The sequence below is a fragment of the Arachis stenosperma genome, chromosome 4 (genome assembly GCF_014773155.1).
Source record: "Arachis stenosperma cultivar V10309 chromosome 4, arast.V10309.gnm1.PFL2, whole genome shotgun sequence".
Taxonomy (NCBI): Eukaryota; Viridiplantae; Streptophyta; class Magnoliopsida; order Fabales; family Fabaceae; genus Arachis; species Arachis stenosperma.
In genome coordinates this window covers 3,605,753-3,618,946 of record NC_080380.1, presented here as the reverse complement: position 1 = coordinate 3,618,946, position 13,194 = coordinate 3,605,753, and the positions used below count along the sequence as shown (strand labels likewise).

The 13,194-nt window shown below is 39.0% G+C and overlaps 1 protein-coding gene across 1 annotated transcript; it reads left to right on the top strand.

Moving 5' to 3' along the window:
- Positions 1 to 1,630: 1,630 nt before the first annotated feature.
- On the top strand, positions 1,631 to 6,220 carry LOC130974367 (DEAD-box ATP-dependent RNA helicase 37-like). Its single transcript, XM_057899219.1, has 7 exons — positions 1,631 to 1,812; positions 2,093 to 2,960; positions 3,056 to 3,139; positions 3,572 to 3,814; positions 4,042 to 4,209; positions 4,411 to 4,524; positions 4,982 to 6,220. Exons 2-7 carry the CDS (start codon positions 2,211 to 2,213, stop codon positions 5,465 to 5,467), a joined length of 1,845 nt encoding a protein of 614 aa, XP_057755202.1. The 5' UTR covers positions 1,631 to 1,812; positions 2,093 to 2,210; the 3' UTR covers positions 5,468 to 6,220.
- Positions 6,221 to 13,194: the final 6,974 nt, after the last annotated feature.

The following is a 13,194-nucleotide window of genomic DNA, read 5'->3' as shown; positions in this document are numbered from 1 at the left end:
TGTTTTGCGCCGTTATGCATGTTTTCATTTTCAACTTGTTCATCATGCATGTTGCTAGCCTCCTTATTTTTCATTCCATCCTCATAAAGGACATTGAAACGAGATCCACCCCTGTGATATTGTTGCACATTGCTTGCACCTTCCATAGAAGTTCGAGAATCTTTCCCAATTTGAGTTCCTTTGGTAGCCGTTGAAGATTTCTTCATGATTTGCCTCCGCACCATCATCCAAGGCCTAAAGATTGACCTTTTGATTTATTTCCTGATAATTAGTAGATACTTGATTATCTTGATGATCCGCGTTACCATTACAATTAATGCCCAAATTATGATTGGCTTCGTTCCCGTTAGAGCCATCGACAACATCTTGGCCTTCCCAGTCACCTTAGTCGACAGGATTCTCACTGCAATCATTAACTCTATGACCATACTTTCCATACAAGAAACATATTAAGTGTAACCCTTTATACTCAATATTGAGAATGTTTCCTAGCTTCGAAATGCACAGAAAAAAGTTTTTTTGAAAATCGATTTCCATGCAGATCTTAGCCAATCTCCCTTGAGAATTGATAGATGTAACTTTATCGATTTTGAGCATAGTTCCTAAGGCTAAGCCGACCTTCTAAAGAAAGAGGTGGTTGTATAATTCAATTGGTAGATTTGGTATACATATCCATGTTGCTATCTTTTTTTATAACATTTTCTGATGATAGAAAAAAAGGTCTTCATTTTTGAACAATCAGATAATATTGACGATTATCCACGAGCCTCTAGTGAGAGCATAAGAGTAATTCCCCTCATCTGAAAAATGAACAAAAAAATAGTTACGATCCATATCAATAACATTAATCTTACCTTTTTTGACCTCGTCTCTATTGAGACGTTATTCCATGAAAGCTAGATGAACTCTTTTGCCCAGCACTTTGACAATGAGTGCCGCGTGCCATGGTTTGCACCATTCGTCAAACTCATCCTTCGATACTGGAATAATTGGGCACAGATCAAAACTTGCGGCTTCCTTGACTTGATCATCATTATCCTGGTACCAACGATCTTTCAAATTCAACATTTTTTCATCTACTTCCTCCTCTATTATATCTCTAAGGTTCTCCATTGGAGGTCTGAAGGAGTGAAGAGAGAATCCTTATAAGAGTATTTTTTAACCGTTGAAAAGTTAGATATGGCAACATCCACTACTTCCATACATTCTCCCGATTGGTTTAAGTCGACTTCTTCTCAGAGTTTTGACTTTTTTAGTGCTTTGTTGCACCAGATTTTTTTCTTGGGTCGAAACCCTAGCAGAGTTTTTGCTATAAGGTTTTATAACTCGTACGTACTTTTCTTTTATGAGAAATTCTACTTTTAGTAGAGACACTTTACTGGTTAAATTTAAAAGAATATAAAAAAATTAAAAAAAAAACCAAAAAAATAAAGAAGCAAATGTTTAATTATTAATTTTTTTAAAAACAAAAAGTGAGAGTAGCGAATAAATATATCATTAATAACCACTTTTGTGCATAGACTCATTTGAAAACGGTGACTTATAAATGTTTGAGAGTAAAAATAAATTGAATTCAAATAAGAATTGTTGAATTTAAATTTAAATGAAACAATAAGAGGGGCCGCACGCCGCATCAAGAGGCAGAAAAGATATTTTTGTATGCGAGTTTGAAGGTTGTGTGTCGCTCTCTCCGTGGTGTCTCCAAATACATAGAAGCCAGAATTAGGGTTTCTCCATCTTCCCTTTCCAATATTCCTTCCTTCCAATTCAGGGTTTTAATAAATCTATCAAGTTTCAAGAATACAGATACAGGTTCCTTCTCTTCTCCTCCTTATTCATTCAAACTCCTGTTACTTTTGCTGCATTGCCTTTTGCTTCCCCATTCTAGATCACCTTGCTTATCCAATCATCTGTTTGCACCGTTTTTAGGGTATTGAAACTCGCCCTACGTTTTGTCTTCGTGTTCATAAATGTGGACACCAGCATTGTTGTGCATATTTATACCTTTTTTTTCCCAATTGTTCTATGCTTTCGTTATTGAATTATAGTTCCTGTTTCTGTTAGGTGCTGATTTGGGTTCGTTGTATTGCAGGGTTTGATTAGGGTTTTTCTATTTCTATCGAGGGTTTTGGTTTGGGCAACTAAGGACACGAAGGAAGAAAAGGGCTTTCTTTTGGAGTGTTTTTTTTTTCCCTTGTTTGTGATTGACTATGCGAGCTTCATGGGCTGATTTGGCTGCGAATACTGCAGCTGAGAACGCAGGTGCTGGTACTTCAGCCAATAATGCTGGAACTGGTAACAGTTTACCTCCTTCAAGGTCTACTTATGTGCCTCCGCATCTGAGGAACCGGCCGCCTTTGGCTGAATCACCTGCTCCTCCGTATAGTGGCAGTACAACTTCTGGTTCTGGGGCTGGTACAGCTAATGCTGGATCACGTTGGGGTGCACCTCGTGCTGAGTACCGTTCTGGGGTTGGCGGCAGTGGTGGCCGAGGAAGTGCATGGGGGAACAGAAGTGGGGGTTGGGATCGCGGAAGGGACCGTGAGGTCAATCCATTCGGAGATCAGGATGATACGGAGCAAGCATTTAATGAGCAAGAGAACTCGGGGATAAATTTTGATGCCTATGAGGACATTCCGGTGGAGACAAGTGGGGATAATGTGCCACCACCTGTGAATACATTTGCTGAAATTGACTTGGGTGAAGCGCTTAATCTTAATATAATGAGGTGCAAATATGTTAAGCCGACGCCTGTTCAACGGCATGCCATACCAATTTCCCTTGCTGGAAGGGATTTGATGGCCTGTGCACAGACTGGTTCTGGAAAGACAGCTGCTTTCTGTTTCCCAATTATCAGTGGAATTTTGAGGGGCCAACCTGTGCAAAGGCCACCTCGCGGGGTGCGTACAGTTTATCCACTTGCCCTTGTTCTCTCACCAACTAGGGAGCTATCAATGCAAGTGAGTTGATTATATTGACTATGTATTGTGACATATTTAAATTTGGTGCAGTTTTGCAGTGAAAATATATGGGAAATGTTGTGATTTGGTTTCAGATACATGAAGAGGCTAGGAAGTTTGCATATCAAACAGGGGTTAAGGTGGTTGTTGCTTATGGCGGAGCTCCAATAAACCATCAGGTTTCTTTTCAATTGTTTATCTTTTTTTGGTTCTCTGTTCTCTTTTACCTAGGATTAGTTATGCTACTATTGATGCTATTTTTGATAGATGCTTCAATTTTTGTCGTAGTTGCTCCATTGAATGATCTATGTTCTCCACCTAATGAGATAGGGTATGAGTGTTTATGAACTACAGTTTCTTTGGAAATATGAAGATGTGCTAATTAGCCATAAATTATTAATCATAGTTTGAGAGTATCTGGAAATTTTATAAACATGTCACTGTAGCTGGTGTGCTTTTGTTCTTGCTGCAAATTTGGCTGAATTGATCCAATTTGGAGGCTAGAGTCTAGATGCTGTATAGCCCATAATGTAATATCTTACTTATCAATGGCAGTATGAACATTTAGTATCTGATATATATATCTCACTAATAAGTTATGAATTTTCCAGCTACGAGATCTTGAGAAGGGGGTGGACATTCTCGTCGCCACTCCTGGAAGACTGGTAGATTTGCTGGAGAGAGCTAGAGTTTCACTTCAGATGATCAGATATCTTGCACTAGATGAGGCAGATAGGATGCTGGATATGGGTTTTGAGCCACAAATAAGGAAGATTGTTGAACAAATGGATATGCCCCCTCCAGGTGTAAGACAGACTATGCTATTCAGTGCCACATTTCCTAAAGAGATACAGGTTTAGTTCATTCTTTAAATTTCTGGAAGACCTTTTATCTATGTTAGCAAGATATGCTTTTAGTGTATTGTAGGACTTGGGAGCGTCGCTTATCTGAGAAACATATATTTTATTTCTCTCTCTCTCTCTCTCTCTCTCTATATATATATATATATATATATATATATATATATATATCAGTTGTGAACATATCTGAATTATTGTTGTAATTTATGGTTGACATGCAGAGACTAGCCTCCGATTTCCTGTCAAGATACATTTTTCTCGCTGTTGGAAGAGTTGGGTCAAGTACCGATTTAATTGTCCAGAGAGTCGAGTATGTTCAGGAGTCTGACAAGAGAAGTCATCTTATGGACCTTCTTCATGCACAGAGAGCAAATGGTGTTCAAGGAAAGGTATTATCTCATTCTGATTTCACAGAAAGTGAATTTCCTCTCCTTTTCTTTTTATCTTTGCTCTCTCAGGTGTGATGGTTACCTCTGATGGATGAACTACTGTGATTTTGGATTGTATAGTTTCTGAACTTTATATTAAACTCTAGAAAAATGACTCACTAGAGATTAAATCTATTTCATGCTTGATTTCCTGTAATGCAGCAAGCTTTGACATTAGTTTTTGTGGAGACAAAGAAGGGAGCCGATGCACTGGAACATTGGTTGTGCATGAATGGTTTTCCAGCTACTACTATTCATGGAGACAGGACCCAGCAGGTTAGTCGGTTGTAAACATGTATATTTCAGACCGACATCTTAAGTATAGACTTGGGTTTCTCTCATAGGCAATGGGTTAATAGTTTTGACTTGTTTTTTAGACCTACAACATCTTCGTATTAGAACTGGCTTTTCTGTCATATGCAAATAGGTTTTTGCTTGTTTCCTCTTGGTGTCCCTGTTCTTGTTGATCAATTCCCTGTCTATTATCATATCGTTTTTCTGATTTATTATTAGTTTGTATGAAGGTGAAGGCTGCATTTATTTTGCTGTCTCTCTCCCTTGTAAAAGCTGACTTCCTTTTCAACTTGTTACAATCATTAGTTTGAAAGTCTTTACATCAAATTCGTATGCTAGTTATTTTTCTTTTTTTGGTGAGAATTGTATTGGTTGTGTTATATCTTTTTTTTATGCTTGGGATTTGTATATATACTTAGCTGTTTGTGAATGCCTGCAGGAAAGAGAAATGGCATTAAGGTCATTTAAGAGTGGGAACACACCCATATTGGTTGCCACTGATGTCGCTGCACGTGGTCTTGATATTCCTCATGTTGCCCATGTGGTTAACTTTGACCTTCCAAATGATATTGATGATTATGTACACCGGATTGGAAGGACAGGACGTGCTGGAAAGAAAGGCCTCGCAACTGCGTTCTTTAATGACAACAATGCCTCCCTTGCAAGATCTTTAGCAGAACTAATGCAGGAAGCAAATCAAGAAGTGCCTGCATGGCTCTCACGGTATGCTGCTCGATCTTCATTTGGAGGTAGGAACCGTCGTTCGGGAGGAGGGCGTTTTGGTGGCCGAGACTTTCGAAGAGATGGTTCTTTCAATAGGGGTGGCTCTGATTACTACAATGCTGTAAACAGCAGTGGTGGATATGGGGCATCTGGTGGATATGGTGGAGCATATGGTCCCGGGGCATCCAGTGCATGGGATTGATTACCACCACCCAATAGACTATACATAGAGATTAGGTGCGGATGTACACCCATAGAATGATTTTTCTCCCCTCCCCCACTTTTTTTAATTCTTTTAAATTTCTTGTCTTCAATTTACTCTTGCCCTTCTAGTATCCTAGCCATCATTGTTTTGAACAGTTATGCTAATCATCGAGGGAGACGGTGGTGTAGCGGTAATTATTACCACATCAATAGGGGGTTGTAAAATGTTGATTGGTGTTAGTAATGGCGGTGGCTAACATATTAGGAGTTTCTTTTTACATCTTTATCATTATGGGCAGTAAGTTTGGTGGGGGATTGTTTGTAGAGCATGCAGTGGGGAGCTTTACATGCAGTCGAATCTGGCTAACATATATGTTTGCCATTTTAACATTCCCTACTCAGTTGAGGCGAAGTTTTGTTGTATCGGTGGTGGCTGAAATGAGTGGAAGATGATTTCAGGGTTGACATTGATCTTACTATTGCTGATTAGTACTCGTTGACGTTCAAGGTTTGGATTTAATATATTTAGCTTATGCTTGGTTGGATTGAGATGGGTATAATGATATTTACATTCATTGAAGGTTCAGGTGTTAAAGACATAAAATCCACTAGAAAGTAGAGCGTTTATTTTCTTTGGTAATACTGATTTGGCTCCTTTATAAAGGGAGTTTGTAATATGATTAAATTTGACACTAACCATTTTTGGATTATTTATTTGGATTCGCACACAACGCAACTAATTATAATTAGTTAGAAATTGTCAATTTTACAAATCTTCTGCTCAATTTTGTGCTGATTTCAGGGCTTCCTAGAACTATTTCTATTTACATTTTTTTCTTGGGGTGTTAGTCCTGTTGATTATTAAGAAGGAAAAAAAATTACAAATCTCCTAACTTTTCTTAATTAAATCCGATTAAATACAGATAAACTACTATTGAGGAAAATTGAAAGGATCCCCAAATCATTTCAGAGTTTGTTAGGCATTGTTGGAAATTGGAATCGGTGCACCAATTTGCATTTTGCAAACCGTCACCTAAACCACTTGCCTTTTTCAAGTGTAATGATTGCGCGCAACACTTGGGAAAAAAAGGAATTCATCAAAGAAAAAGTATAGGAGCCAAGTGTGTAACCAACCAAAAATTAAACAACTCAATTCATTATAACCAATGAAAGTGTGTAATCACCGGAGGTTTTGGAGGAGCTGCTCGGACTGCTTGGTATGCCAACGCTCCTCCTATCAATGGAACCAACAAAAGTGCATTTGTTTTTAATGCCATTGTTTTGGGAATAAAAAAAGGAGGCCACCTTCGACAAGTTTGTTGTGGTGGTCGTGGAAACAAAACTCGTGTCAGAACTCGGAGGAGCGACCTTGCGATGCCGATGGAGGTGGTGCAGTTTTGCGGAAAGTACAATCTGGTTTAGCTTCAGGAGTTGTTCAAGGAAAGAGTGGTGGAGTACGGGCTGATTTTGAACAATTGCAAATATATATATATATAAATATCTATTTAATATAAAAAAATCCTAATGCTTAATAAAAGAAATGTCCAGCTATGTGATTTAAAAAAAAACCATATAATTCTTAAAAAGATAGAAATATCCACATCAGTAATACAAAAAATTCGAAAAATACATTAAAAAACATCTATTTAGTATGAAAAAGAAACATCATAATGTTTAGCAAAAGAAACATCCATGTATATCAACTTACCTTTATTAAGACGGCTTCGAAATCGAATCCATTAAAAGGTTGGTAGAAGTTTGGCTGGACTCTAGTTGGTTCCCTAGCGAAACTCATTGATTAATTAGTTTAAATACAAGGTATAAGGAGGAAAATATTAGTAACTTAACGATAAAATAGACTATAACAACAATATTCTCTAATCATGCTGAAATACTTGTTATACATGAAGTAAGTTGCGAGTGTTTTTGGTTCAGAGGGTTAATTCAATATATTCAATCATCTTATGGATTGTCAAAAATAGCTCTAACTATTTTGCATGAAGATAATATAACATGCATTGCTTAACTTAAATGTTGATACATCAAAGTGATAAAGTGATAGAATAAAGCATATTTTTTTCCAAATTTTTCTTCACTTATGATCTTCAAAATCAAGGAACAATTGATTTTCAACAGATTCGTTCAAGTGATAATTTAGCAGATGTATTCACAAAGTAACTTCTAACTTCTTCCTATAAAAAATTAATACACCAAATCAAAATTTATTGATTTGGAGATCTTAAATGATGTTGTTACCAAGAGGGAGAAATACTATATTTTTTTTATTGATTAAATTTTTATTTTTATTGAATTTTTTTGACAAGATTTTTAACAAGACAGTTCTTTTTTTTTTTTTGATGGAGAAGCGGGGGTCAGGGACCCAAAACAGCAAGCAAAAAGTACAAGCCTCTAAGTCTAAAAGAACCATACATGTCAAAAGTTAAAGCTAAAATAATATCAGGTGTAGGCGCATCAAAAATGTGGAGGCCTATGGGAAGATCATGCCCCTTCTTGGCCATTATATCTGCAACTGCATTGGCCTCTTTTAAGGTGTGATTCCAATCAATATTTTGCACGCACCTGTTTAGGATCAGGATATCTTGTACAAGAGCTGCACAAGGGTGGGAGCTTGGACATCCTGTTTTAATAGCCTGAAGAGCCATTAGAGAGTCAGACTCCACAATAATATTCTGTAAATCATTAGCAACTGCTATTTGGAGGCCTTTAACAATTCCCCAAAGTTCAGCATGCATAATAGTACAATTCCCCAATTTACAAGAAAAGGCTTTCATAAACCTTCCCATGTGGTCTCTGAAGACCCCCCCGCAGGAGGCACTATCACATTGTGAAAAGTAGGACCCATCAACATTAATCTTGACATAGTGCTCCTGTGGTTGGTGCCAGCTAATGAGATTTCCCAAACTATTATGGTTCCTCTTTGGAAGGTTAGTCTTCTTCATGGCTTTAATAATATCCCTTGTACGTGCTCTAATGTGGCTCGCAGCAGGCCTTGGGTCGGTGGCCTTGCCTTCAAAGACCAACTTATTACGCAACCACCAAAGAGAGGAGGCACCCACTCCAAAGTAGTAAGTCCACACCGTTTTCTTATTGAGGTTTGAGGTGAGCCATTCTCTCATACTTCCGGTAAAAAAATTTCCAACCTCTCTCGCGGGAATTAGAAGCTTCCAAACTTGATTAGCAAAAGGACAGTCACGAAAAACATGGACAATGGATTCCTCACCCGATTGACATCGCAGACAGCTGGGATTCAAAGTCATATGCCTCTTGAACCTTTGAGCATTTGTCAAAATGGCATCATTTGCACAAAGCCAAAGAAATGTGCGAATTCTTTCTGTACCCTTCCAATTCCACGCAAGCTTAAAGATTTGGTCTGAGGGGTTCTAATTGGTGTGAAGAGATTGGTAAGCAGACTTCAGGTTGAAAGTCCCATCCGAGGATAAAGTCCAAGCAATCTGATCCTCATTCTTCCAAGGTGATGGTGGAGCCATTGCTAAGACTCGTTGGACAACCTCATCCGGGAGCCATTCTCTTAGCTTCCTATCATCCCAATGCCCTGAAATAGAGAGGAAATCATTTAGAGAATTAGGTGAATAATTGCTATCTCTTACCTGGTTAGCATGCTGGTCTAGAGTTCCAAGTTTTGGAATCCATTGATGCCTCCAAAAATTAATTTTGGATCCATCCCCTATCCTCCATATGGTATTGCTCTCAACATCTTTCCAAACACGGCAGACTCATTTCCACAAATTAGAAGCATTATTTATCCTTCTAATATTAGGAAGAATATCAGTCCCACACCGGTATTTAGACCTTAGAACTCTGGCCCAAAGATGATCTCTTTTGTCGACCAACCCCCATCCAATCTTCATCATAAATGCATGGTTAAGGTCTTTGGCATGTCGGATTCCAAGACCACCTGCATTTTTGGGTTTACAGACATTATGCCAGCTCAGAAGGTGGACTTTCTTTGTCTGGTTAGTGTCACCCCAGAGAAAATTCCTGCATTTAAAATCAATCATATTACAAGTAGAAACAGGTAAATAAGCAGTTTGCATAGTATAACTAGGTAAAGCAGAGAGGACAGATTTCACCAAGGTATTTCTCCCCGCCAAAGATAATGATGTAGCTTTCCAACTGCTGAGTCTTGTATTTAATTTGCTTATGATTCCGTTGTAAGTGTTCCGCGTCACCCTCGAGTGGAGAAGGGGAACTCCAAGGTATTTTCCAAGATCATTTGTTCTCTGAAAATGTAAAGCTTCACTAATCTCATTTCTTATATGATGCCCCACGTTATTGGAGAAAAAGATCCTAGTCTTCTCAGTATTAACTTTCTGACCGGAACTATCACAAAAGGCACCAAGAACTCTATCAATTATCTGGGCCTGCTCCAAACTGGCTTCTGCAAAGAGAATCAAGTCATCGGCAAAACAGAGGTGAGAGATCTCAGGACCACCCCTATTAAGTTTGATGGGTTTCCAGTACCCCAGGTTGACCGCTTCTGATATGAGCTGAGAGAGACGTTCCATGCACAGAACAAAAATATAAGGTGAAATAGGATCACCTTGACATATTCCTCTAGAGGGAGTAAATTCATCTAAAACTTCTCCATTCCAAAGCATTCTCATTTTGGCTGAAGAGATACACGTACATATGAGATTAGAGATGTGAGATGGGATCCCAATATCCTCAAGAGTATTATTAATAAAACTCCATTTCAATCTGTCATAAGCTTTTTCCAAATCTATCTTAATGGCCATCCAGCCTTTATCACCCTTTTTGCTTCGCATGGAGTGCATGACCTCCTGAGTGATGATGATATTATCCGACCTATGCCTCTCAGGGACAAAACTGCATTGCGTCGGCTGGACAAGCTTCTCCATAATATATCTTAACCGCTTGGCAAGAATTTTTGTGATAATTTTATACGAAACGTTGCACAAACTAATCGGCCGCATTTGTTTTAAAGTAGTAGAGGGCTCCACTTTAGGAATCAAAACAATGAGAGTTTCATTTATCTCCTTCACCTTGTGGGGATTCCTAAAGATATTCTGCACAAGCCTACACAAATCAGCACCAAGCTTATCCCAGTTATGTTGGTAAAAAACAGCCTGAATCCCATCCTTACCTGGTGCTTTGAAGCTGCCCATAGTAAAAATAGCATCCTTTATTTCCCACTCAGAGACGTGACCCCCAATCAGATTTATATCATCATTACTTAGGCCAGGAAATCTTTGGTTCAGAACAAAAGAAGAATCAGGAGTATCATCCAAGTATAACTTAGCATAGAAAGAAATTACCATCATTTCAAGCTCAGCACTCTCTGTAATCCAATTCCCATTATCATCTTGTAATGCCTCAATTCTATTTCTTCTTCTTCTAGCCATAGTAGTGCCATGGAAGTATTTAGTATTGCGGTCACCAAATTGTATCCAATTACACTGGGATTTCTGAAACCAGAGTAGCTCTTCATGTGCCAAAGTCTCTTCATACTCTGCCCAAAGTCTTCCTTGCAGATCTTCTAAGAACCAATTATATCCATTACTAAGATTGTTAGTGATGCCCTGTAGCCTTCTCAAAATTCTGGACTTCTTTTTATTAATGTCACCAAACACATTGGAATTCCAGATTTTGAGAGAATTTTGAAAATCACTCATACAGTTATTCCAAGAGTCCTCAAACTTCCAACTTCTTTGAACTAAATTCTTAAAATCAGGATGAGATAACCATCAAGCAAAAAAATGAAACCGCCTCCTTCTTCTGTTGGGAGGGGCAGGATGAGAAAACTGTAGGAAAATAGGAGAGTGATCAGATTTTAACATAGGAAGATGTTTGATACCAGCATCAGGGAAGCATATCTGCCATTCCATATTGCTGAGACCTCTGTCAAGGCGTTCAAACAAACTCCCACGCTTCCAAGTGTAGGGCCAGCCCGAGTAGCCTAAATCCAGAAGACCGTAGTTAGAAACACAATTTTGAAAGTCTCTACAAGCACTGTTATTCTGAGAAATAGAGCCCCCCTTCCTCTCAAAATCATGCAGATACACATTAAAATCCCCAATAACGCACCAGGGAAGATTTATAGATTCACTAAGAATTTCAAGATCCTTCCAGAGCTGTTTTCTTAAAGATCTCTAAGGATTGCCATAAATAGCCGTCAACATCCATGGAGATGAGTTCCTGCCTTGGATTCTCATGTGAACAAATTGGAAGTTGTGTCGAAGGATATCCACTTTCCAAATATCCGAATTCCACAAGCACCAAATACCTCCAGAGTGGCCCCTTGCCTCTTCAACAAACATGCCATCAAACCCTATTCTATTCCTGACAGTCTTTCCCCGATCCCCACTAATATGGGTTTCCAACAGAATGACAAAATTCAAATCATAATCTCTTTTAAGGTCTTTAATAAGGTTAGGAAACGTCTTTCCGCCCACACCCCGATAGTTCCAGGTAAGAATATTCATGAGAAACTAACAAATAAGGAAAGGTTACCAAGAACCAAAAGTCAGAAATTAAACACGGTCTGAGGCATCAGCCCCATCCGTTTTGCTAACCCGATTCACGGAGTTTTCCTGAGTGCCAGTTGTTCCAGTCACCCACGATGGAGTTGCATCAGGTGGTTTTTCCGGTGCCGATCCCACAATCACTGATTTCCCTTTGTCTTATGGGTCTGGACAATGATCACAGCGATGAATCCCTGAAGAGCTTGAATCTTCATTGCTTCCGTGGCTAGTATTTCCATTTCTCGTAGCATTGAAATTTTCCCACTGATGCTTCACCATATCCCTCATGTTTGCCATAATGGTTTGTTCTAGGTCCTCCTTGTACGGGTCCTTTGAAGTGGAAGGCTTGTTTTGTGGCATTACCGCTGCAGAAGAATCAAAGGCCAAAGGAGCCTTTTCAATAATTTTTTGTTTAAGTTTGAAACCCCTTTTTTGGAAGGATTGGGCCTATTCTTGTGGTTGGGCCTTTTATAATGGCTTGGGAATTTTCGCTTGCTCCTTTTTTGAGAAACCTTTCTTTGGCCATAATTGGTTTAGTAACAATAGTTTGGGCTTGACTTGTTGGAGGCCCAGATTGCATGGGAACCTTTGGGGGAAGTTCATCATGTTGAGAAATATCTTGCGCAGTATCCGCACCTCCATCAATCAAGACATTGAAGCGAGACCCATCCTTAGAACCTTGATTCATATCCCCCTATTTTTCTTTTCATTATTATGGGGCTCATTAGTATTAACTTTACTTTTATTACCAGGATCATATATTTCCTATTTGTTCTTCCTTAGTGATCGTTTGACCATCATCCAGGGACCAAAATCAGGAGGGGCCTGATCAACGCAATTAACCCCTTGATTCACGCACTTGCTTTGGATAGCAAGATCCCCCGTGCTTGAGCCCTCCGGCGGACCCTCCTTCTCCTCGACCGGCGTTTCGACATTCCCAACTTTCGGTGAGCCTTCCACACGTACAGCAACTTCGCTACACTGATCACTACGGTGTCCGTATTTTCCACACTGAAAGCAGATGAGATGCAGTCCTTCATACTCAATATTAAGAGTGCTCCCCAAAACTGAGATTCTCGGAACTAATTTCTTTGTCAAGTCAATCTCAACACAAATTCTGGCAAACCTCCCTCTCAAATGAATGGAAGTAGCTCGATCAATCTTTAGCATGGTTCCAATAGCTGATCCAACGCGCCATAGA